General features: G+C 35.8%; 1 protein-coding gene across 3 annotated transcripts; it reads right to left on the bottom strand.

Annotated features, from left to right (window-relative positions):
- On the bottom strand, window positions 1-23598 carry crmp1 (collapsin response mediator protein 1). Of its 3 annotated transcripts, XM_073944367.1 has the most exons (15): window positions 18217-18735; window positions 18060-18124; window positions 17868-17956; window positions 15543-15727; window positions 13387-13551; window positions 13036-13097; window positions 12846-12926; window positions 11538-11606; window positions 11316-11436; window positions 9122-9278; window positions 6506-6647; window positions 6257-6427; window positions 4007-4186; window positions 3236-3401; window positions 1-3072 (listed from the first exon to the last, which is right to left on the bottom strand). In XM_073944367.1, exons 1-15 carry the CDS (start codon window positions 18236-18238, stop codon window positions 2981-2983), a joined length of 1767 nt encoding a protein of 588 aa, XP_073800468.1. In that variant the 5' UTR covers window positions 18239-18735; the 3' UTR covers window positions 1-2980.
- Between the last annotated feature and the right edge of the window lie 3045 nt (window positions 23599-26643).

Below are 26643 nucleotides of genomic sequence, written 5' to 3'. Positions count from 1 at the left end.
TACAGCGGGAGCATCAACATTTATTTATTTTTCAGACTTTTTCACCAAAGTAAAATTAATTTTCAACAGTCAGTGCATTGGTGGACACCAGCCTACAGAAACTAAAATGGCATCAATCATGAACACCATAAATATTATATAGGCGATACAAAATCACAACAGGGTATGAAAGCAATACCGCAGGCTTGGAAGTGGTCTTGTATTGGTCCAAAACAAAGGATATCTCCTTATTCAGTGGAAGTAAAACATTAAGACCTTTTAGCGTACACAGTGACCGGGCTTTACGTGGAGCAATACTGTAGAAATCTCACAACACATGGAAAAACAGGCATATATTTGAACGCTTGTGCTCAATGCTCATCCAGACGTGGTTTGCATATAGTTTTTCTTTGCATTTGTGACACTGAGGTAATGTGACTACTGTCTTCTCTACAGTCAACATCTCATTTTGCAATAAGCAAAATCTACACGGCCTAAGAAGAGCTTATATGGAGCTAAACTGGCATGCAGACTTATTGAATCAAAGTAGTAAGTTCAATCAAAATAAAAAATGATGTAACAAAAATGTTCTTGTAAAATGATGTCAGTTTCCTAAGATGAAAAATAAGACCGTTCTTCGAAGTATAAAGAGTTAAAAGATCATATACCAACATCTAAAAGTCAGATCATGCAATCCACCACCACTCTTTACCACAAACAGACCAAGAACACAGAATTAAAGACATTTCAGTGCACAGGAAACATCAGAGGTAAAAGTGCTTGCACAACGTGTGGTCACATTGCGAGATGCTCAGAGAAATTTCAGGGGCAAAATTCAGATATTTCAATAGCAATGCAAGTGTTTGGTGAACTAAAGAAAATGAATGAGCTAGGGCTGCACGTTATTTTGTTTCTCTGCGATATACAGTGCATCCGGAAAGTATTGATGGCGCTTTACTTTTTCCACATTTTTTATGTTACAGCCTTATTCCAAAATTGATTAAATTAATTTATTTCCTCAAAATTCTACACACAATACCCCATAATGTGTAAAAAAGATCTTGTGAAATTGTTGCAAATTTATAAAAATAAAAAACCTGAAAAATCACATGTACATCAGTATTCACAACCTTTGCCGTAAAGTTCTAACCTAAGCTCAGGTTACATTCTGTTTCCACTGATCATTCTTGAGATGTTTCAGCAGCTTAATTGGAGTTCACCTGTGGTAATTTCATTTGATTGGACATGATTTGAAAAGGCATACACCTGTCTATATAAGGTTCCAGGGTTACAGAACAATGGCAAAATCACTTGCAAAGTAGTATTATAATCTAGATAAATTAAACCTGACTCAACATTGCGCATACACGTGATGTGACTATTGCAAATGATCACATTGCGATATTAATGCTGAAACGATATATTGTGCAGCCTTAAATACTGGTTTTGAGCATTTTTCAAAATATCTGATTTTGAGTTCAATGCAAAAAAAAAAAAAAGACACTCATAAATGTATGGAACCTCTTAAGGGTGAGTAAAAAGTGAATACATCTTCATTTAATTGACTGAACTATCCCTTTAAGACAACATAGGCTCATTCTGAAAATGTAGCCCTATATACAATTCTGAAGATCGCGAATTATATAGCCAGAGGAACGTATGGCTGCATTTCGTTTTTAAAATGAACACTATCCGGTGCTATGGCATCGTTCCTTTTCGTGCTTACCAGCTGACCGTTTAGCTGCGTTTGAACGGCTTTTCTGCTGTTACCAGTTTGACTAGTTAGTTTGCTACGCACCTCTGAGGATTCGAAATGCAGAGAGGAGTTGATCATGATAACAGAATTTGAGTCTGAAGAATGGTTCCAGAAAGTGGGTAAGACAAAAACAGAAGCCAAAAATAAAATGAACAAGTAAATAAAAGAGTAGAATGTGGTATATTATCTGAAAACGTGTTAAAAATCAGTCAGTAAGTCAGTCGACAGCAGCCTCTGATGGATTTATGGGAGAACAGCAGGTACAAATGGCACTCGTAAGAGAAATTTCGTAAGAGAAATCTCAAAAAGCGTACACATCGGCCTCTGGTGAATTCGCGAAAACAAAAACTGCAAAAAAATGTAGTTCCTGGGACGTATTTGTCGCTCTCCAGAAATGTATATAGAGGCACATTTTCAGAATGAGCCTGGGTTGCTTTAAGTGTGATGCAGTCATTTATAAAAAGTAGCACTCTAATAATCATCTCACGCTCTTAGGTATTGTTAGAATTAATAAAACCAGCCAACTGGGACGCAACACTCTTTTTTTATGCTCACCAACTTTGACTTGCATTTGGTTCTTGATAAGTATTAATTTGAAATAAATCTGTTTTACATCTAAAATTTCACTAATGTGACCACAACTTTAGGGTAAAATAATGTTTTAAAATGTACTTATTAGCAGTACATCTTTTCCAAAACTGATCCCAGACCTTTACAGCACATTTCTCTTCTCTTCATCACTAAAACAAATGATCTTTAGTTCTGTAAGCCATCCAATAGGAGGAGCACCATTTACTGGGATAACCAGTGACTGGTTCCACAGGGTTTAATAACGGACATTTTTAACACAAGATCACAAACACTTGGAGTCACATCGGCAGAATGAGGGGCTGAATAGCTCAAAATGTGTTATTATATTAGCACTGATTAGATGCTACTTTTTCTAAACTCTTATAGAGTATTTTTCTAGTGATTGTCTAGCTATCTATAGGTATTTCTCTAGGGATGCTTTAGCAGTGAGAATAGTTTGTACGATATTCACTGTGGATGGGACATCTGCTGCACAGGTAAGTTGGAGTGATATTTGAACATGCACGTGTTGCACAACAAACCTGTTTATAGCATAACCCTGTGAAAGGAGAATACTGATGATTTGTCAACAGAGAACTGTAATAATACACCTTCTCTCTCCCTCACACACACACACATACACACACTCATAGTCAATTGGGAGCTACTGAAGGCTCAACCAAGGCTGGTAATATTGGACCGACCACCAGGGGGAGCTACAATGCGGTGGCCAGAGCGCCGAGGAATGTTGTCATCAATTTGAGACCCTGAGGGAATAGAAATAATAAAGAAAACACACACTTGCTATAAAATGCTGTTTAATAAAAGCATACTTAATATGTAGATTGTGGGAATATATTAGAAAATAATTAGAAATGCATGGGAATAATTAAAACAGTTGTTTTGTGCCGTCTGATCTTATCTCCTTACCTGATAGGCTGAAGTTAGACTGGTGCAAGTTTCTGATTGGTGGAGGCTGGTGTGTAGTGGGCGAGGTCTTAGCGGAGGGGGCAGGAGTTATGTATTTGGGAGTAGCTGGTACGTCATATACTGGACCATCATACATGCCACGAGAAACACCTTGCATGTTCATTATCTGCCAAAACAATGGTACGAAGAGTTGATTGTGCATATATGAAAATACTAATACTGATCATGATACAGCTATCAATACTGTAACGAACATGTTTAATTAACACCTAAAACTTTGGTAGTACACATATTTTTTATCTATTTTGCCAACTTTAACCATTTTTGCATTTTGTTTTTGTATCATATCAATGATATGTTATATATAAATTCAAATCTGGTTTATATTTATGCTGGTAATTTACATAAATATATGCTAAGAACCTATTTATCCTTCTCACTATTGTAGAAAGGTTTATAATCAGTGAGATTATTATAAAAATAACTTTTTTATAAGCAAAGACATACTAAAATAAGATATAATAAGATTTGATAAAAAGATAATGATTTCCATGATTTAACAGAAGGATCTGTCAAAATAAATGCTGTTATTCTGATTAATATTTCTATTAATTATAAAAATCATGCAATAAAGGTTTAAACAATTACATTCACTTAAATGTGTTATACTTATAGTTCATAAATGCAGCCTTGGTGACAATAAGTCTTTGTCAGTTTATTTGGTCAAATGCTTACTATTTAAATGAGCTGAAATGACTAAACCAGATATACCTTGTTGCGGTATTTAATCCTCTGGTAGGCAAAGTCAGGGAAGGGTTTGCGGGAGATGAAACGTCCCGTTCCCTGTTGAACCTGAAGCTTCCCTTCCTCAAACACAACCCTGCCCTGACTGACCACATGCAGAGGACCACCACGACAGTCCATGCCCTCAAAAATGTTATACTCCAGAGCCTGGAAAGAAGAGCACAGACATAATAATTACTAATGTTGATATGTAATACTTTTCTATAAAAAAGACAAATCATATGTGTTTTAAATCAAATTATTGCTATATTACTTTTATGTATAAAAATATATTCAACATTCTATTAAAAATATATAAAATGCAAAATTAAATATATGTATAACCAAAGTTTGGAGTCAATCCAATCTAAAAATCACAAAGCAAAAATGTATTCTTTGAAATAAAAATTTAGTTTTTTACTAACAAAAATAAAAATAAAGAACTGCAAATAAAAATCAAGCAGTGTAAAAAAATTTTGAAAAGTGAAAATATTAGCAATAAATAAGTAAATATATATAAAATGCTATAAAAATGTTTGCAAATATATATATATATATATATATATATATATATATATATATATATATATATATATATATATATATATATATATATATATATATATATATATATATATATATATATATATTTGCAAAACATTTTTATAGCATTGTCTTTACTGAACCCATTAAGATTGACTCAGTACTAAAGTTGTGTTTACTCTTTATATTTGTTTTTGGTTCTTTTGTTCTGGACCAAATAAAAAAAAAACATTTATCTCTGGTTCACTTAATGTTCACCTAGAGATCCAAAAAAGGGATTTTATGATGTATACTTTGGAGTAACACACTTGTAGAATGTGTGTGCTGTACATGTGATAATATTTGTATTCACTGAGAACCCATGAAGAGTTTTTAAAATGTGCAAAGGAGTCATAAAAGCAGAAGAAATTCCTACTTTAAACACAAATAAATAATAATAATAATAATATTTCCTTACATTTATATGAAGTGCTATTCTGGAAACTCAAAGAGCTTTACACATTTTTGAAGAGGGAATCTTGGATGACGCGACGGCAGCCACTTTGCGCCAGTCTGCCCACCACACACAAGCTGATTGGTGGAAAGGAGACAGATTACTGAAGCCAATTATAATATGGGGTTGGTTAGTAGGCCACAATGGAAAGAGGCCAGGATGCCGGGGTTAAACCCCTACTTTTTATTCAAATTATTTTTTTTGGGATTGGGATTTTTAATGACCACAGACAGGATCTCGGTTCTCGGTTCTTAAGAAGGACGACCCACACTGAGCAGTATAGCGTACCCTTCACTATATTGGGGCATTAGGACTCACACAGACTGCAGGTTGAGTGAGCCCTGCTGGCCTCACTAACACCATTTTCGGCAGCCAGCAACCTAGCTTTCCCATGTTGTCTCCCATCCAGGTACTGACCGGGTGCAGCCCTGCTTTGCTTCAGTGGGCGACCATGTGAGAGTTGCAGAGAGCTAGTAAATAACCATTTTCTCCAAGATGTTCTACTAGACTGTAATGGCTGAAATAAAACTAAATAGAAAAAAAGGAACACTTGAACATCCAGTGCTTCTATGATAGCATAACGTGACATTATGTGCTGTTTTTAATTCATTTAGATGTCTTTGGTTTGCATTCATACTTAAGTCAAATAGCAGAAACAGACTGAGAACTGGCCTCAACACACTTACCCACTTATTCAGTTCAATTCAAGTTCATTTGTATAGCGCTTTCATAATAATTATTGTTTCAAAGCCGCTTTACAAAATGTGCACATGTATTGCAATCAAAATCAGAAAAGTTAAGGTTATTAGTTCCTTTAACTAAATGAACTGCACAAAGCATTCACACCACAGTTTGTTTAAATCAGGACATATACAGGAATTAGAGAATTAAAATTAAATACCTTTTACAAACTTTTTTAAGACTCTTTCAACACATTTTAAGACCTTAATGCTACTTTAGGTTTTAAACTGAAACATTACCGACTTACAGTATATTTAGAAGATTAAATTTAGGTAAACTTTAGCATACAACTATACTTTGCATAATCAAAAAAACTATATACACAATTTAATACCTTGTAAATTAGCATTTAAAACTTTTTAATGGCCTTAAATTTCTCTATGAATTGAATCAAGCCATCCAATGTATTTAGGAAAACACTTTAAATCCAGAAGTCCAGAGTATCATTCAGAATAGCTCACCGACTGCTGTGATTTAGCTGTGATGGTCTTGATCTTGTCGGGGTCCCAAATAACAATGTCAGCATCCGATCCCACAGCTATCCGCCCCTTACGAGGGTACAGGTTGAAGATTTTGGCTGCGTTTGTACTTGTAACTGCAACAAACTGATTTTCATCCATCTTCCCCATGGCCTGTAGGAAATAAATAGGGGGTGAACATGATGAATAAGGAATGTGACCTGTAGCCACTATTCATAGACATGCACTTACCACAGCTTTATCCCAAACAAACCCCATTCTCTCCTCCACTCCGTTGGTTCCCTCGGGTATAAGGGTGAAGTTGTCCTTCCCTATGGCCTTTTGAGAAGTGCTGTATGCACAATGTCCACTGCCCACAACCTGCAGATCCCCACTGCAAAAACAACATTTAGGTCACAGTTTTTATTTTTTGCAATCCTGCAGTATTTATTATAAACCATTTATTTGTGAACGTCCATAGTTTGTGAAACATCATGTGTTATCTTGCTATCTCTGAACACAGTTGGCTGAGTGAGTGATTAGTGATGAGAGAGCAGGACAACTTGTCACTATGAGATCCACCAATAGCAAGCCATTATATTTTTTCTAGTTCGAAATGCTGTTTTATTCAGAAATATATCATATCGTATCATACTATATTATATATCATATCATAGCATATATCATATCATATATCATATCATAAGATGTCATGTATCATCCTATCATAGTTTATGACATGTTAGCCACAACTGCTATTTGCAATGCAAAAACATTTAATTAAAAATATACAATTAAAAACCACAAACAAATGAATACATAACTGAATACATAAGTTGGAATACATAAATTTAACATTACTAATATATGTTAAATCTTCTGAAAAAATATTTCTGGTCACGCTTTGCTGAGTATAATGAGTTCATTTCTTTAAAAAAAAAAAAAAAAAAACTTGGATTTAGAAATAAATAACAAAGAAAAAAATATTCTAACACGCTTCATTAATACAAGGGTATTTATGGGGTCTTCCAGAGCTAGATGATTTTTTGTTTGTGACCTATTTTTTATATTTGAGGCTGCATAACATGTCATGGTCATGGAAATATACATTATGTTTAGAGACATTTTTTAGACTGCATTTATTTGATCATAAATACTGTAAAATTAATATTGTAAAACACTATTAAAATTTCTTTATTTTACTATATTTTTAGATGAAATGTATTCATGTGAACAAGCTCTCTGATGAATGGTTTGAAAAGGATAATTTCATTTAAATGTGAATCTTTCACAACATAAAAGGTCTACTGTCACCTTATGTTCTTGCCGAATTATTAGTATAATTATTATAAGGCTTTATTGAATTATTAAGTTTAATTAAATTATAAATATTAATATATTATTATGAATACATTACATTAAGTACTTTTTCATCAAATAAAATGTAATCATAATTGCACTGCTAACAATTTATTGCAATCCTAGATTGATTAAATATTGGATGAATATTACAAAAATGACAACGAACATCTCATCTATCCTTTGATTTACCAGCTTTGCTATTATTTTGGAGACAGAACATACAGTGCTTAGCATATATGAGTACACCCCTCACAAATCTATCTTTTAAATTCATATTTTAATAGGAGACTATACAATATTATATTTGGGCATATACATTAGATTAGTCAGTACTGAAGCCAAATCAGCAGCTTATCTAACATTATAATAACTTATAATAATGGTTCAAATGTGATAGAAAATATTAAATACAAATTTACAAAAGAGGAAAAATTAAGAGAAGCAAATTTTTTTTTTAATTTAGTTGAAATTGTGTAGTTTGTCATTTATTTTTGCAATATTTTGCCTAAATTTAATTGTATTATCTTCCCATTTTTAAATAAGTTTGGCGGCTAAATATTATGTTAATAAATTTATCTGTTTAACAAATCTGTTTTGTTCAAATGCACCAAAATACATTGCCTATATTTACTGAGAAATGGAGAAAAATGTTCATTTTCAAAATGGGCTGTACTCAATTATGCTGAGCACTGTATTTATTTTTAAGATATTTCCACCAACGACAGATACAATAGATGTATTTACTGAGCAATCTGAATCGAGTTACAGTCATGTAGGCTAACCATTAAATTACCAATCTTTTAAAATAATTTCAATTTATCAGCTTAAACAATTTAACTTACTAAAATATAAGACATAATATGCAACAATTTGGTTAATAATACCATTTTAATGATAAAATAAAGAAAAAATCATCCAGAAATGAAATTTTCTTTGCAACAGTGCACATCTACACAATATAATTCAAGTTGACTTGTTTAGCACTTTTCACAGTAATACAGCACAACTAAAGTTTGTCTTCACAGTATACATATGTTTAACAATAAATGAACATTCTTTTCTAGAAATATTCAGGCATTTTCACTAATCTTTGGGCTCCGCTAATCTGTCTATGCTAAAAATAAATGTCCTCTCTCCAGCTGTGTCAGTCTGCCTCTGTGTGGCTGTGGATGTCAGCATAATGACATTTCTCCCATAGTAGCAGCCTGCAAGTCCACAAGTTATGTGTGTGTGTGTGTGTGTGTGTGTGTGTGTGTGTGTGTGTGTGGTGGGGAGCGAGAAGGAGGGTGCTGTGTAACCATGGTAACAAGCGATGAAAGCCTGTTCTATTTTTAGAAACGGGGGCAGGAAAAGGTGTGCCTGTGGTTTTGGTTTGGGTGTTGCATTGAAGTAATCGAGAGAGTAGATAGAAAATTGCTGAATGATGTCAGTCGTGGCCTTCATCCAAAGGATCCGGTGTTATGCTGCATCTATCACAATGATTGAAATAAGTCCAAATGTTCTTACCAGGCCAGCAGAGAGTGAAGATGCTCTGGTGTGGTCGGGTCAGGGCTGAGGGGTGGAGAGGTCACATACGCTGCCGCTTTTGCCCAGTTTTTGCTCCAATAGTGAGATCCGTCTGTTGCCAAGCTGGCTGTGATTGGCTCACCGAAAACAACAGAGCCTAAAGCCGGTGCAGTGAAGAGAATACATCCAAAACTTAACGGTTGGGGTGTGTAAGTCTTTTAAAATAGAGTTTTGCTAGATACTGCAATTGTCTAGTAAGATGTCACATTGATTTAACTTAAATGAGTGTGAACAGAATAGACTGATTCTACAGAAGCAGACTGTAGGTCAGAGAAAACATCATTGTTACAATTCATTAACTACAGATATTAATTAATTATATCAAGAAATTAATTATATATATATAATATATATATATATAATTATACATATATATATGTATTATTATGTATTATACACCGAATATATATTATATTATCTAAAAATTCTTAAATCAAGAAGCATTTTCTACATAAGGGCAAATTACTTTCTTATTAAAAAAAAAGAAATGTGTCAAAATTAAAGGTGCCTAAATGCTAACCGGTTAGCATAATGTTTGAAACCCATTCCCTCCCCTGCCATTCCAGCCACACCTCCTGGAATCACGAACATGCTCATCAAAGATGACAGAGGCCCACTAGATCATGTCATTCACCAGTTAGAAAACTTTATAGTCCTTTATAATACTACAATTCTGAACAAAACTGTATTATATCTAGCACATTTTCAGTTGTGTAGCAAGCAAAACTTGTCAATGTGCAATATTTCATGCATGCAAGGATCACTCACTCTCTCACGCGCTGTCCTGAAGCAACTACTGAATGCTTATTGTTTGGCCGGCGGTGTACAGGACTTCTTACTAAGCCATACTTACATGCTATTTCAGAGCGAATATTTAGAGTAGCATGGTAAACACTATTTGGAGCTATATATAAGGCTAGGTGGAATAGTGCTATTTACTTATGTTTTACTTACAGTAAAAGGTATCTTATGAAACTGAAAATAGTCAATCAATCTTTCGCCGGAAGATTTCAGTAAACAACACTTCCATGCATATACCCATTAGTAACAACCAAATCTACATCAGCTTTGCGTGACTAAAACAGCTTTAAAACAGAACATTACCTGTCTAACAGAAATACCAGAGCAATGATGTCATCCTTCCTCCAGCGTGCAAAACTAACTCCAACATTGATTCAGGAATTTAAAGAGTTCTGATTCAGCAGTTGTTTTTACTGCTGTCACATGTGTCCACGCGAACACGCTAATGGCAGATCTGCATGAACAGAGGAGCGCAGTTCTACAAATCTACATTTGCTAACAGACAATTTGGGCTACCTATCAGAATTATGGGAAGTGTCGGCCTGACAATTTTTAACTGGATGAACATTTTTGAGTCTTATGCCTTACCCAGAACATAAAAATACATATTAAAACATTTAGATCATTTACTTTAATAATTTCTGTTGGACTGTGAAGAGACTTTCAACCAGCACAACAAAACATGTTTCTGAAGACAATCACCTACTGCACCTTTAACTGAGTTTCTTCATAAAACAAGTTAAAAATCTGCTACTGGGGTAAGCAAAACAATCTAAAAACAAGTTTATTTTACTTATCCAACTGGCAGATTATTGTGTTTGTTTTAAAGATATTTTAGTGTGTTTTTTCTGAAGAAAAGACAATCATTTTTGCTTCTAGAAAATGCTTCCTTAAGAATTTTTAAATATATGGACTGCAAACAAGATATCCCGCACTACCCTGACTAAAGTCATTACAAGAACTTTCTAGAAATGTACACTAATGTTTAAAGATTTGGAGTTAGTAAGACTTTTTTAAAGAAATAAATACTTATATTTAGCAAGAATGCATTAAATGATCAAAAGAGAATACATTTATGTAAGTTTTCAACTTTGATCATAACAGGTAATGTGTCTTGATCATTTGATACAAAAGTCTGAATTCATGATTTATTCAGTTCAGCTTTGCCATCAAAGTATTACATTACATTTAAAATATATTCAAATATCAAACATAGAAAAATAATATGAATCTGTAATAATATTTCACAATAATTCCGTTTTGACTGTATTTGTGATCAAATAAATGCAGCCTGGGTGAGGATTAGGGACTTCTTTCAGCAATATGCTGTCACCTTTCTTGCGTGCAATGGCCACAGTCTCTGCGGCACTCTTACTCATCACTTTGGTGATGTACACAGGACAGTTGACTCTGTTGCCAATGGTGATGGCCCGGAAAACAGCCTCCGCCTCCAGCTGTGAAACAGAAAACCAGCCGCATCAGGACTGTTCGCATCACTAAAACAATCAGCAAGTTAATCAGCTAAATAGTTCATCACTTTGTTTATTGATCCCACCTCTTCTGGACGGCTCAGTGGGTGACCTTCCGGACCAATGATGCCCATTCCCAAGATTTTGCTTTGTTCCTTGAACACAAACGTTAACACAGTTAAATAAATGGATAAATTGTAAAAATTTACGACAGTATGGTCAATAAACAGATCCTGCAATAAACATGTAATAAATAAATAAATACTCTATTTATATTGTATTATTCATTTATTCATTTTCTTTTAGGCTTAGTCCCTTTATTAATCCGTAGTCGCCCCAGCGGAATGAACCGCCAACTAATCCAGCACATTTTGACACAGCGGATGCCCTTCCAGCCGCAACCCATCTCTAGGATTATATTATATTATATTATATTATATTATATTATATTATATTATATTATATTATATTATACAGATATTTTGAAGAATGTTGATAACAAAACAGTTGATATTCCCAAATGAATTCCAAAGTAGACTCAATGGGGATCATCAACTGTTCATGAAAATATTCTCTTGCTTTCAATAGACAAAAGAAACTCACATATTTTTGGATCAAGTGGACATTTTTGAGTGCACTGACCCTTTAAGAGTCTACCAAAGTAAGTGAATTTTACAGAAATGTGTCAATGCATTCAAGCTACCATTGGGCCATGATGATTATGTAATAGGTAGGTGTGGCTCTGAGGCCCCGCCTTCTTTCACTTGAAAATGTTCAGACAACATGCCATGAGAAAAGTTACCTAATAGAAACTGAAGAGTAATTCTAATTTCAAGCAATGCAGATGTGTTTTAAGGTTTAATACTGTAAAGCTTATAGAAATTAAAATCAATTTAATATATAAAGTGTTACAGTATATAACAATACATTATGTAACAATATGTTATTGGAAAGCAGAGCTCGCACTAACATCCACATCGCTGTAATCAGATGCTTTCTTAACTGCTGATTTCTCACTCTTGTTTTTTTCCCCCTCAGATATTTTTTGTTATTGAGAGGAGAAGGGCAGCACATAATAACATCAAACTTAGTTTTACCCCTAAAAGAAGAACGAAAATAAAATAGAGATTTATTATAGAGCTGTACAATATACAGATTTAACATCAATATTGCAATGTGAGAATCTGCAATAGTCACATCACAAGATCTGAAATGCTGACTTGGAATTATAGTTGACCAGGCACCAAAACGTGATTTGTCACAAAGATTAACCCTAATAGAGTGAAAGATTTTCATCTGGATGTATTTTTATGGGCTATGACGGAGTAAGACTTCAAGCGAATTTAAGCCTAACTTGATTATGACTATTATTAGGGATTTAAGTGAGTAGGTACCTGTGCTATCAGGTCTCCATTCTCTGCATGCACCAGCACTACTGCCCCCAGCTCCTTAAGGAAAGAGAACGCTTCGTACAACTAGAAGAAAAAACAGAGATGCTATTAGTTACTTTATTGTATTTCTGCATATTTTGCTCTAAATATAGAGCCACAGATGGCATTTTTGCAAACGGCAGCATTTACTCACCTGAGAGTCAGGCATTTGGTATAACCCTTTGTAAGCCATGTACACTTGGAAAGAGTTGATTCCTGTCAAAAGAAAAGAACATTAGCTTGCATTTGCCTTCACAACCATTCAAAACGTTCGGTTTCCTGTAAGATATCTGAAAGTTAATTGATTATATAAATACGTCCTTGCTGAATAAAAGACAACACATTTGACTGAAGGTTATTAACAACCATTAACATTTGGCAGGTTTCAACAAGTGGCTGTTAAACATCAGTATAATCAAGTATGTAGTATAAAAAGTACTGAGTATATTCAGCTTTGCAGAACTATTGTGTTGGGATATTGTTTCATCTTTAAATACATATTCACCTTTTTCCTGTACCAGCTGTTCCAGCTCCTCCTTCACTCCTTCATGCCAGTGTGGAATATCGACATGTAGTGAATAATCACAGCAGGACTTCTTATCCGCCGCTTCCTGCCACTTCTCAAAGGCCTCCAATAGACCATCTCCAGGCTGTGGTGTCACATGATCAACTGAAACAGGAAATTATACATTCTGTAATCTATTACTACCATAAATATAGGCCTTTTTTGTTTTGTATGTTTTTTTTTGAAGATAGTATTAATGTTAATGCTTTAATGTTACTCTTTTAATCAATTATTGTATTAAACTCACTGTGTCCTTCTAAGTCTTACAATACAGACTGTTTTCCCTGTTTGTGACTGGAAATGTTGTCACTGTCAACACCTTAATAGAGGTTAATTCCTTGTTTAAAGAAAACAAGCTATTGTAACCATAACAGACTCAGCTCAGACTCCTGGAGGAAGAGAAATCTGATTGGCTGTAGCCGACATGCAGGACAGACATTCCTAGGGCATGCCCTTGTCGCAAAGCCACAACAGACATTATTTGGGACACTGCTTTGCTCTCACAGAGAGATACAAGTGATTCCTGCCTTTCTCTACCTTCTTATTAGAGACATTTATCCAAATCAGAAGATTTGCATCCAGGAAATTCCACAATATTGCACATTTGTCGAACTGAGCAAAATAAGCTTAATTTTGCTCGTAATTTTGATTTTAGTTTCATTTGAGTTTACCTTTCATTTAGAGTGTAACATGCAGCTGTCTTTGAATGTCTGCTTATGTCAGTCTAGGAATGTCTGCTAATGTTATAATGTGAATGAAATGATCTAGCGGTAGCATGGTGGATAAGTGATTAGCACTGTCACCTTACAAGAAGGTTGCTAGTTCGAGTCTTGGTTGGACCTGGAGGCCTTTCTGTGTGGAGTTTGTATGTTCTGTGCAGGTTTTCTCTGGGTGCTCTCCTCTCAAACATGCAGTATATGAGAATTGAATAAACTAAAATTGTCTGTAGTGTGTAAATGGCAGAGTGCGTGGGTGTTTCCCAGCACTGAAGGTTGTACTCTCAGTGCTGGGTTAGAGCAGGAAGGGCATCCACTGTATAAAACATGACAGAGTAATTGCCGGTTTATTCAACTGTGGCGACTCCTGAAAAAGCAGGCAATAAGCTGTGTGTTCTTACAACGTTTTAAATGATTTTTTTAAAATAGGAATGTTCTAATGAAATTTTAAATTAAATTTTGAGAACGGGACGAGGCAGTGGCGCAGGAGGTAGTGTTGTCGCCTCACAGCAAGAAGGTCGCTGGTTCGAACCTCGGCTCAGTTGGCGTTTCTGTGTGGAGTTTGCATCTTCTCCCTGCCTTCGCGTGGGTTTCCGCCGGGTGCTCGGGTTTCCCCCACAGTCCAAAGACATGCGGTACAGGTGAATTGGGTAGGCTAAATTGTCCGTAGTGTATGAGTGTGTGTGTGTGAATGTGTGTGTGCATGTTTCCCAGACATGGGTTGCAGCTGGAAGGCCATCAGCTGCGTAAAAACTTGCTGGATAAGTTGGCGGTTCATTCCGCTGTGGCGACCCCGGATTAAAAAAAGGGACTAAGCCAACAAGAAAATGAATGAATGAATGACATTTTGAGAACATTAATATAACACGAGACTATCATGTGGGAATAGCATTTTTATAAACAACAATATAATGTGGATGATTTGTCTAAAAACTGGATACTTCCAATCATCCAAAAACCTTCCACAAAAACTTTTTTACTGCAAATGTTACAAAATTTGTCTAAGAACACTTATAAATTGCAAATGGAAAGTTCTAATAATCTTTTAAATATCATTCTGAGAACATTAGTATAGCATGAAACTGAAACTTTTATTTTAACAAAGTAAAAATATTTTTATTATAACATTACCATGTGTTAGGCTCAAATTGATATGGTACAACCAACACTATCAGTGATGTTTATACTAATATGTATAAATTGTGCTTATAAAACCTCCAGAGCTGGTAATGGGTGTAATGTTTTGGACATAATAAGAAACCTATACAAAATAAAATAGAAACCTTTAAAATAGTATTAAAAAATTGCTTTTGAAAAATAATATGCTTTATTTTTTTAAAGCATTTAAAAATATTAAGTTAACAATTTATCCAGACTCACTGATCATGGTGGTGCCGCCTGCCAGAGCAGCTTTGGTGCCCTGGTAGAAGTCATCTACAGGTGGGGTGCCCAGATAAGGCTTATGCAGGCAGGTGTTCACATCAATCCCTCCAGGGATGACCATACAGCCATTAGCCTCAATCACCTTCACTCCCCCGGGCACAATCAGGTTCTCCCCAACCTGTCTGGAGGAGAGATGGAGTGTTTTATGAAGAAGAGAGTGGACCAAAGGGGTAAAGGAAATGCTCTTGGTAAAGTACACTGCATACTACAAATCATAAACTCAAATATAAATATAATATGATTTGATTACACAGGAGAACTTCATATCATCCCATATAAAAAAACAGGTTGTGCAAGTGTCATTATTAATGTTGTTTCAATACTTTGATACTTTTTTCTTTATAAGATATTTTTGATGATTTTTTGTCATGCTGGAAACATTTTTAACATGCCAGTAAAACTGCATTGTGCTTTGTGAAATAGTATTCACATAAGACTGATGTCCATTTTCACATAAACATCAGGGTTCTTTCTAAATAACCTTGCATTAAAATGTGGAAACAAAAATGGGAACTTTTCATATTTTCATATAATGTATTATTATTATTATTATTAGTTTCATGCACTGTAAAAAAAATCTAGCTACGTAAACTTTAGTTGAAGCTTTTCTAGTCATTTCAATTTACTTCAAACAAACTGACACAAAATATTAAACCTGATTACCCTAATAAAATAAAATAAAATAAAATAAGCTAAAGTAGCACAAAAACATTTGTTGTAATTACTTTTTTCATATCATTTTTTATAGTATGGAAGTGAAATTTCTAAGCAAGACAAAATTGCTAATTTTAAAGTTATAGTTCACCCAGAAATTTAAATTCTTGATATGCTCACCTATTACTTGATGCAATCCTTTATGATTTTCTTTCTTCTGTGAAACACAGAAGATATTTTGAAAATGTTGGAAACCTGTAATCATTGACAGTCATAGTAATAGTTTTTGCTATGTGGAAGTCAATGGTTACAGATTTTCAGCTTTCTTCACAACATTTTCTTCTGTGTTAAACAGAAAGGCGAGTAAATAGAGAATACAATTACATTTTTTGGGTGAACTAAGCCTTTAAGAGGAGCCAAACTTAAAACGTCTTGCATCTGACCTTTTGTTGCTTATTACATATCAGTTCAGATACTGAAAAACTTCGGTAAGGATGGGGGGCATGGGGTTGGGGGGTTCGAAAGACCCACCCCTCAATCACTAAGGTCCAGAATTTGTCCCATATGTGAGCCCATATATCTTATTTTGGCTACTAAGCCATCATAAATCGTAAAAGTAGCCCATCAAAGTCTTTAAGACCAAGCAGAATCTGAAGTAAGTGAAGTCATCTTTCACTAATGACTACTGTACTGTTGTTAAACAGAGACAAGCAATTTTACAAGGAATGTTTATTCTAAATCTTGGACCTTATTCTTGAAAGAAAAAAGACAAAATTTTAATACTAATTAGGCTACTGTTGTTATTCATGATTTTTCACATTATTATTATTATTGTTATTATTATTATTATGCTTTAATTGTTCAATATTCAAATGGCCAAATTCTGATGGAGGAAAGTTGAATGTGCTGCTCAGTTTGTTAATTGCCTAATAAATGACAATAGACTAGTTTTTAATTTAAAACATTAAGATTCCTATTTTAATTTGGCGGTTCATTCCGCTGTGGTGACCCTGGATTAATAAACTAAGCCGTAAAGAAAATGAATGAATAAATGAGATTCCTATTTTTTCCTAATGACATATGATGTAATAAATATGTATTTTAATAATAAGTATTTTTGTCTTCATATTTCTTTATCCTAAATCTTTAAGACATATTTTAGTTAATCAAAAAGTGTGGTAATGATGACCATCCGACAAGCTAATCCAGCTAAAAGTAGTGCTTATAGTAGCCCATAATTAAGTAAATAACTGCAAAAAGGTCCACTTTTTGAAAGAAAGGAAGCACCCCTTTCACCAGGCTAACTACAGACCTGGACCCTCCACATTAAAAGCCACTGTTCCAAAATATTGTAAATGTTTCTTAAAATAAAATATACTGTGTTCAATGTGGGGAAAAAGTTGTTTTTTTACCTAGAAATTAAAAAAGAACTTATTTTAGAGCAGTAATCACAATGCTGTGATACTGTAAAACCGTAATATTTTTATGCAAGGTTATCATACTGTCACAATCTTATACTGGCCCATGACTATATGTAACTATTAAGGAAAATCTCCATTGTGCTGTGGAAACAGTTAACATTTGCTTGTGCGTGAAAGTGTGTCTTACTTAATAATTCCATCTTCAACATAAACATCAGCATACAGTGACTGATCATCATTGACCACTCGTCCACCTTTAATCAGCAGCCGCTCGCTCTGAAAAAACAAGAGGAACAGAAACAGCAAAAGTGAGTGCTTCAAAAACCAGCTTAAACCTTATTTTACCAGCTTTATTTGCAATTCGGTGAAGTGCTCTTACAACAACCACCGATAAAAGAGCCTTCTGCACAGTTTCAGCTTCACTCTCTGTGAATGGGTGCGGTTCTATGAACAGAGAAGAGCAAATGTGGTGATGTGGAAAGATGTTAGGTTGTCATGGTAACCTCACATCATCCTGCTGTCAGGAAGCCACATACCATGGCTCTCCCCTTGGAGCATTTACACCTCCTCTTCATAGCAAAATCATTTTAATCTGAGCTCAAAATATACACTATTCCTAGATATCAAGCAGGCATGGATCGGAAAGATTGCTCAAGTCAAGGATTAGGATCGTTCTAATCCACTACTCATAACTAGAGGCAAAAATACAACACGTAGGGCACAGAATCCTCCTGTTTTTGGCTTAATATGTGCAGTGACATTTAAAAAGTGTCCCCTTTATTCCAGATTCCTGCTCTTAGCGACAGACCCTGTTGCGTTTCATGCGCTGCAAATGCACTCGCCGTGATTTGAAACGCGCCCCAACAAGGCTGCTTTATTATGTATTCCTGCATCTATTCTAAAATGAACCGGAGCATTCGTCGCTTCATGCACGGTAGATATGCCTGTCTGCCTGGGACACGCTGTAGCGGTAATGTTCACCTTCCCTTTGGTTGATTTTTCAGTGCTCTTCTAAGCGGCCTCAGCTTTTGTTGGCTCGCTAAGAATTTAATCCCTTCTCGTTTCCCTCATGCGCAGGATTTACCGGGTGGCAGCAGCAGACGGGTCGCCTCGCAGCCGGTGCCTTACCGTCAAATGCGGGATGTTCTTCTTCCCCTGGTAGCCCGTCCCAGACATCTCTCCTTTAAGACTTGAGGAGATGAACAATCAGCAGTCACCCGCTTTTCTGTGCTACCAACCCACTAAACGAACCAGCGCTCCCTCAGTGCTGTACAAGCGAGCGCCTCCGCCGAGGGGTGTGTGTGTGAGTGTGTGTCAAGCGTGTATCTGTTAGCAGACGTGTTTAGTATTGGTGTCTGTTGGAGCGCCCCCCTTACACTGAACAAAGGGAGCATGAACCGGGCGAGAATCGGTAAAACGGTATGGTGTTATGAGTCAGGTCAACATAATTTGTTTTTGATGTATATGCTGTAAAACTTATCGAATTAGTAGTCAAATACACATTTAGACTTTTTAAAAAATAACTATTTACAGTACGTTGTATTGACATACTTGGCATTTTACAATCAACTTTCCAATAATGCAAAGTTAAAACAATTTAGAAATTTAGTAATGCCTAATATAAGGCAACAGTTCTGTCTGGTTCTTCAATCTGATTGGCTGATAGCCGTGTGCTATTCCAAAACAATCTCACGACAATTCGTAACTTTTTGATTTAGTAGCTAATTTGTATGAATTCTTCCAATCTAATTCGTACAATTTAGTACGATTTGCTCATCCCCCAATGACGGTTGGGTTTAGGGGTGGGGTTAGGTGCCATGCCTTCTTTTTAAAATTGTACAATTTCGTACGGCTGAACTCGTACAAATTTGTACGAATTAGCTACTAAACTGGCAAAACGTAAAATACTTACGTTTTCTCGCGAGATCAGGCTGGATATTCTGCAAATAACAGCACTCGTCCAGCCTCTTTACCCTTGTGAATTACTTCGCCCACATACAGCGACAAGCAGAGAACACTACAGTTTGACAAATATTGCTGCTGTTGGACAACGTAAAGTGTTTTTGAGGCTTTTATAGTCGAGAATGTAGTTGTTTAGATTGCAACTAAGCAGTTTATTTATAAGAATAGTGCCTATTTTAAAATATTTAAAATTTCTGAAATACAGTGAAGCGGCAGCCATTAACCTGTCATTGAGCAGACTCAAGCCTGATTTATACTTCTGCGTCAGGTGACCGGCGTAACCCACGGCGCAGGCAACGCGCGTGGCTGTGCATTTATACTTCTGCGCGCTGTCTCTGTCGGTCTGCATTATCACTTCCGAAACGCTAGTGGGCAGTGAGGTGTAAATGTTCCTCTGTGTCAAGTTTCTTCGCTACTTTTTTGCATTTCCTGAACACTTCCGGGATGTACAAGTGGCTCAAACTCGCTCATTTTGAGGCAGGAACCAGCGGACGTGCAACAACTTTAACTATGAGGTAAACACAAAACAAAACTTTACATCCGGAGCTCCTTCACGGGACTCCACACTTGTAAACAATCGCTCGCACCATTCGCGCGGCTCTCGGTCCCGCCTAGACTCGTCAGCGCTACCAAGCCGACCAATCACAGAGCTTACGCTACGCGTCGTTGCGACGTGTAGTTACATTTTTTGAGAGGTGCACGTCAGCGACGGCGATGGCCACGGCGAAGGGCTATGCCTTTTTAAATGGTTTACTAACGGCTGTGTAAGCATTTTGCGCGCTGCTTATGCAGCTGCGTGCTTCGTGTTTTTGCCCTTGCGCGCTATGCGCACCCAGTTGAAAAAAGTCAACTCTGAGCGGAAAAAGCACGATACTTTAGTCACCTCTTTTTCAACACTTTCTCACAATAGCTAGCTGACTCAGTCATAGCGACAAAAAAAAAATAAGCACACTGCTGTAATGACTGTCTGTGTCCACCAGAGGGCACTGTAGTTCGCTATTAACTCAGAGCGAACTATAGTCCCTAAAGACTACAAATCCATACATACCGCGCGCATACACCCGGAACCCACTTACACTGATTTGTATTCACAGCTGTCTCCGTTTCCTGTTGATTTCTTGGACTATTTATACAGCCATTCACCCATTGTTTGTCAGTTCGTTGTTCGTCCTTGTTGGTATGTTGTTCTGAGACATATTATTTTTCCTGACATAGTTCTTGAGTCTTGTTCGAGTTAATCTGTCATAGTTCCTTGTTTTGTTTGTTTGTTTGCTACTTTGTTACTTTGTACTTTTGGATTTTTTTCTTACACCTTTTTGTCTCCGTCCCTTCAATGTACCGTGACAACTGTGCTTCTGTTTTTCAGCAAAAAAGGCAGTGAGGTGTGCCTCGTTTTTTGGAACGTAAATGTGCGTGTGATCGGCCCCTAAGATGGTTGACGTTGTTCATCCACAAGATGGCGACAGAGACGCATAAATATCGATTAGAAGAGAAGAACAGCGTAATTTCTAACAGCTGATCAAATCATTATTAAACAGGTAAATGACATTATAAGTCGATCTCTCTCTTTTGTATGTTGTAGTGCTGTATTTATACCATATACTTATTGAGTGTGAGATAAGACTTGTATATCAGAAATGTATGTATTTTGTGTTGCCCACTTGTTGTATAACCCCGAGTTCCTTTTTGGTTGGCCATCTGTTTGTTTCAAATGCGTCTTCTGGTTTCGTTACTGCAGACTAGTTCAGTAAAAAGAAAAAAAGAAGAAATGCCTGCATGTGTTCAGCGTTTTTCCTTAGTGTTGTAGTGTAATGTAGTGTTGGCGATGCTTTGGCTTTTTCTGGGTTAATTACTGTGATTTCCCGATTGCAACAGAGAAATGTGTAATCTCTGTAGATTGATGGTATTTTATTTCATTTCATTTCATCTTTATAATCTTAAACTTTGAGCAAAATCACCTGTTTTTGAATCATTTCAGATATTATGCTAGAAAATCATGCAAATGCTAGCTCTAAAATGACGTTTGTGAGTAGCAATGGTTTCATCTCTGATGTCGGCTGCAGATGTGAATGAATGGCGGAAGAAAGTAGATCCTCATAAAAAAAGGTTTTTTGAAACTCTGTGTTTGATTTTCTTTTTTATATACACAATTATGCTGTTGAACTGTTGAATAAATCAACTTAAAGAGATTGTGTCAGACTTTTCAAACATTATTGCATATTGTACAATCATATTGCAATGTGCAAACAGCTTGTAGGCCTTTGTAGACTGGCTTTTATGTGACGGAATTGGGACATTTTAGCTAAGTAAAAGCACAAACTCTTTTGAGTCTGACACATGAAACACATGCTTATGCATTTTATGCTATTTTTACTGCTATGTCAATGTGTCCTGCTAAGAAAAGGAAGTAATTCAAGTCTCAGTTATATCTTTAATATTGACAGTGTGATTTTAACTTCATCTGTTGACATGATAAAGCTGAACTGCAGGGTTTGTCCAAACAAATACACATCACTGTTATCATGCTCTGTAAATTGTTATTTTTGTGTGTTTATTTTGTTATTGAGAGGAAAGGCACATATATTTGAATGGACATCTGCATGTCCATTGACAATAGACTATATCACCGGAAAATTATGTCCGCAGTCTTTTAACTACTAAGCAGAAAAAAAATGAGAAAGAACTTCAACAATGAAGTTTAGTCTCTTATAAGTTGTTGGCTGCAGTTTAACTACTAGTGGGGCTATTAACAATGGTTTCTGAATTGTATATCGCTTTTATGGGTTACTTCACATAAAATTAAAAATGTACTCAACTTCAAGTGGTTGCAATTATAGAGCTTCTTCTTCTCTTTTTTTGGTAAACACAAAATTATATATTTTAAAAAACGTTGGTTAATGCAAATGGACCATTGGCTATCAGCAACAATCCTAGAAATATATGCCTATATGTTTTTGTGTTCAACAGTAAATATTGGAAAAGTAGAAGGTAAGTATGGTGACAGAATTTAAATTTTTGGCGCTCTTCTATAACTTTTATGGGTAAAAATAGACCGTTAAATGATGTTAAAATAAATAAATAGCCCTAAAAATATTAAATACAACTGATAAAAAACATGGAGAGCCTGCACTTGAAGTTCCCCATAAATTATATAAATAAGGCTACTATGAAGAAATAATAAATAAATAAATAAACAAACTGTAACTTCTCATTAATTTTTTATAAATGAGAATACAAAAAAATCTCATTAACAAATATTTTCCCATATTTTACTATAAAATTAAATATTGCGTTAAAATATATCTGCTGTCACATTAGATAAGGTAACTTACAACCTATTCGCCTAGAATTTTAACTGATTCATTCAAATGATAAATATTAGGCTATGTAAACAAAGAAATGCATTTAATCGTTAGCATGATCATCATATTACCATTGTTAAGTGAAATAATCGATACAATATATTCTTATCAATGGAAATTAAAGCCCACCTCGTCGTTGCTTCGCTCGTTAAGGGATTCCTTTTCGGTCTGATCCGTGATTTCGACACCCGGACGCCCGTCGCCTCTTTCGCGCGGGGAACTGATGATGGACCTCCCGCTAATCTCATAGGCTTCAAAATCCCCGTCAACAATGCGCTCCCTGCTGCTGCTCCGCGAGGTCCTGCTCCTTCCCACGGCGTACTGCTCGAAATCAATAGTCTTACTGTCATACGCGCCCTCCACCGAGCTAAACATTCCGTGAGACTTCTGCCGCTGGTTGCCCGCCGAGATGGGCTTTGCCAGATATACCGGGAGTTCATCCTCCCGGTTCCACTGTCGCCTATAGTCCGACATCTTTCACAGGAGGCAGATGATGATGCTCTGATACAGTGAGGAAGCGAGATGCTAGTTCAGAAAACCAGGTCAGGCTTGGTTTGCCGGGGGATGCGGAGCGGAGGTCGCAGCGCGCAGACTGAGAATGCGAATGAAGCTGCGATCTACTTTCCAGACACAAGGGCAGTCATATAATAATAAGGCGCTTTAATGATATTTCATCCTCCAATCCAATTCTGCATGATTAGTCAGTGCTATTTTAATTTATTGTTTAAACTAAATTTAAAGTTTTCTTTTTGACTTTTGATTTGTAATGTGACTGCCATGCTCCATCCAAAAGTGCGTGCAAGATGCGCAAAAAGACTGCAGTGAGCTGCACTGACTAGCGTGAAACTATCAAGACTGGGTAAACGGAGGGTTTGGTGAGCTCTAGTGGTCCCTTAAACAGTCAGCGTTTTAAAAGAAACTTATAATATTGATTTCTGCCACAGGATAAAAAAGGACAATATTGTTTAATGTCTAATGCTATATTGTTGATGTCCTGTTCAGTAATTTCAGTCTGCTATTTTATTTACATTTCAAGAAAAAGAAATCAAATTCAGAGAAGTTGCAATGTTTTTTGCATTTTAAGGTTTTTATACTTTGATTCTGTTTTAATTCCTAACATTTTTGAATTCTCTATTCATGGACATTTTAGAACAAAAGGGGATCAGAAGACCTCAGGAAAGCTGAAATTATGCAGGACAAAAAAGGCTATATCTCCTGATTCCAGTGGTGTAAATATTTGAGTAAATGCAAATTGTTACTACTTCTAACCATCTTTTTTACTTTGTGTATCAATATTACAGCAACTTTTGTTGTTTACTTGTCTACGTTTTATACTCTTTAATACATTTGTTGGGAGTAATGGAAAGTTGCATTTTACTTGATGTCTAATTTCTCCTTCAGCAGTTTATTTCTGCTACAAATTGTACACTTTAAAAAAAAATCCGTAGTTTTACGGTTTATTTCTAGCAGCTGGGGTGCTGTAAAAAAAGTAAAATAATGAGCGTTAAACTACAGAAATTTACTGTGAAATAACAAACATTAAGTTACAGAAATTTTCTTAAATTTAAATTTCTGGTAATTCAACCTTCGTTATTTTACAGTAAATTTCTGTAATTTAACAGCTGTTATTGTACGTTTGTTTTTCAGCACCCCAGCCGTGTTTTACATTTTATTTTTACAGTGTACAGTGTTGAAGGTGCTAATTTGTTTTGCCATTATTCACCCAAACCTGTGAACCAGGTTGCTTTGTGAGTGCATTAGCAGAGGATGACTGTAGTCAGTAAACCAGCAGTGCAAGCAGGCTTTGAGTTCACATTTTAAATGTATTATTTAACATTATTTGATTTTCCTAGGCTGAGGCCGTGGTGCTTATCTTGTAAAACGATGGCTTGTCATCTCTAGTTTGAAGGAGAGTCCCTGCCCCAGGTAGAGGAGTTCAATTATCTTAGGTTTTGTTTATGAGCAAGGGAAGGATGGAATGCAAAATCGACAGGCAATTCATTTTTCTTTGCTTTAGTCCCTTATTTATCATGAGTAAAGAACCACCAACTATTCCACACATATGTTTTACACAGCGGATGCCCTTCCAGCCGCAACCCAGTACTAGGAAACACCCATACGCTCTCGCTTTCACACATATTCTACAGCCAATTTTGTTTTAGCCAATCACCTGCATCTTTGGACTGTGGGGGAAACCAGAGCACCAGGAGGAAACCCACGTGAACACGAGGAGAACATGCAAACTCCAAACAGAAATGCCAACTGGCCCAACCACTGAGCCACCATGCCAATCCCAGCCGAAAGGCAAAGCTATCAAATTACTGGTCAATCTACATTTCAACTCTCATATGATCATGAACTGAGAGTCATGACTGAAAGAACAAGATCGAGAGTACCAGTGGCTGAAATGAATCTCTTTTGCAGGGTGGTAGGGCGCACACTCAGAGATAGGGTGAGGAGATATGTCACCATGGGAAGAGCTCGGAGTAGAGCCATTGCCCCTTCACACAGAGAGAAGCCAGTTGAGATGGCTCAGGCATCTGTTTTGGATGCTTCTGATGCCTTTGGAGGCTTGTTCCACTGAGAGGAGGCCCTGGGGAAGACCCAACATGCTGAAGGAACTATGTCTCTCGGCTGCTGGGAACACCTTGGGCTTGGGAGACCCTGGAGGAAGTTGTCCTATATAGTTTCCCTTGTTAGTATTCTTTTCAATACATTATAAAAAATAAAAAACATTACTTTGTTGCAATCAGTGGGAGCTAGTAATTAAAGCAGCAGACAACATAAAAAAAAGCTTAACATTATGTGTTAAACATAGGTGTTTAGACTATAGATCACCCGGGAGAAAACACTACAGTTATTTAGAGTAAATGATAGTCATTTTACTATAATAAAAGTGAATATAATACAGTCTTCATTAATATTTATTAATTATTAGTATTTTTGTTAATAAATTCTACAGCTTCCTATAGGGCTGTGCGATTGATTGAAATCGTGATTTGAAGCGTTGCGATTAGCTAATCGCAAGAGGCTGCGATATCAAATATATTTGCATTATTTATATAATTAATTTCCCCTGCCCAGAGCAAATGCCTGACTGCAGTCTATGTGTGATAGTCTTACTGAACAATTGAGTGAGCACAATTTAGTGATGTGTGTCTTGGTAAATAGTCAACTGAAAGTTTTGCCAGTAACACTTAATATTGTAGTTGTTTCAGCCATGTTAGTTTGCAAAATGTTCTGTATTTTTTTTATTGTTTTTTTGTTTTGTTTTTATAATAAGCTACACTATCTTCCTAATTTGAGTTCAACTTGTTTACAGAAAGGTAAGGTCATATGTGTTTACTGTTTGCTCTAGAGAGTGTTTCATATCTGAATATTTAAAAGCAAATTTGAATAAATGTTTAAGTAAGTTAATCTCTTTTCTGTTCCTTTTTTTAAACGAACACTCACTGCATTTTAGCAGTAAGAAGCTAAAATACAGAATATCGAGCTGAAGCTTGACTAGAAAATTAAAAATATTATTTATAAATAATTAAATATCTGTCAAGAAAATCACAATTAATTTTTTTCCCCAAACTGCACAACCTTGGCTTCCTTTTAGTATTATGAACGGATATACTGTAATAAAACTTCAGT

This window comes from Danio rerio, chromosome 1 (assembly GCF_049306965.1).
Source record: "Danio rerio strain Tuebingen ecotype United States chromosome 1, GRCz12tu, whole genome shotgun sequence".
NCBI classification, from domain to species: Eukaryota; Metazoa; Chordata; class Actinopteri; order Cypriniformes; family Danionidae; genus Danio; species Danio rerio.
Note: the sequence above shows the minus strand (reverse complement) of the source record. Positions and strands in the feature narration are given on the sequence as shown.

Excerpts from the sequence above, each read along its gene's own strand:
- crmp1 (XM_005159843.6), bottom strand. The coding sequence starts at position 23,478 with ATGTCGGACTATAGGCGACAGTGGAACCGGGAGGATGAACTCCCGGTA. Across the intron at positions 15,728-17,867 it reads GTTGAAGATGGAATTATTAA|ACAGGTTGGGGAGAACCTGA; the intron begins GTAAGACACACT and ends TCTCTCCTCCAG. Across the intron at positions 4,187-6,256 it reads CAGCTAAATCACAGCAGTCG|GCTCTGGAGTATAACATTTT; the intron begins GTGAGCTATTCT and ends TCTTCTTTCCAG.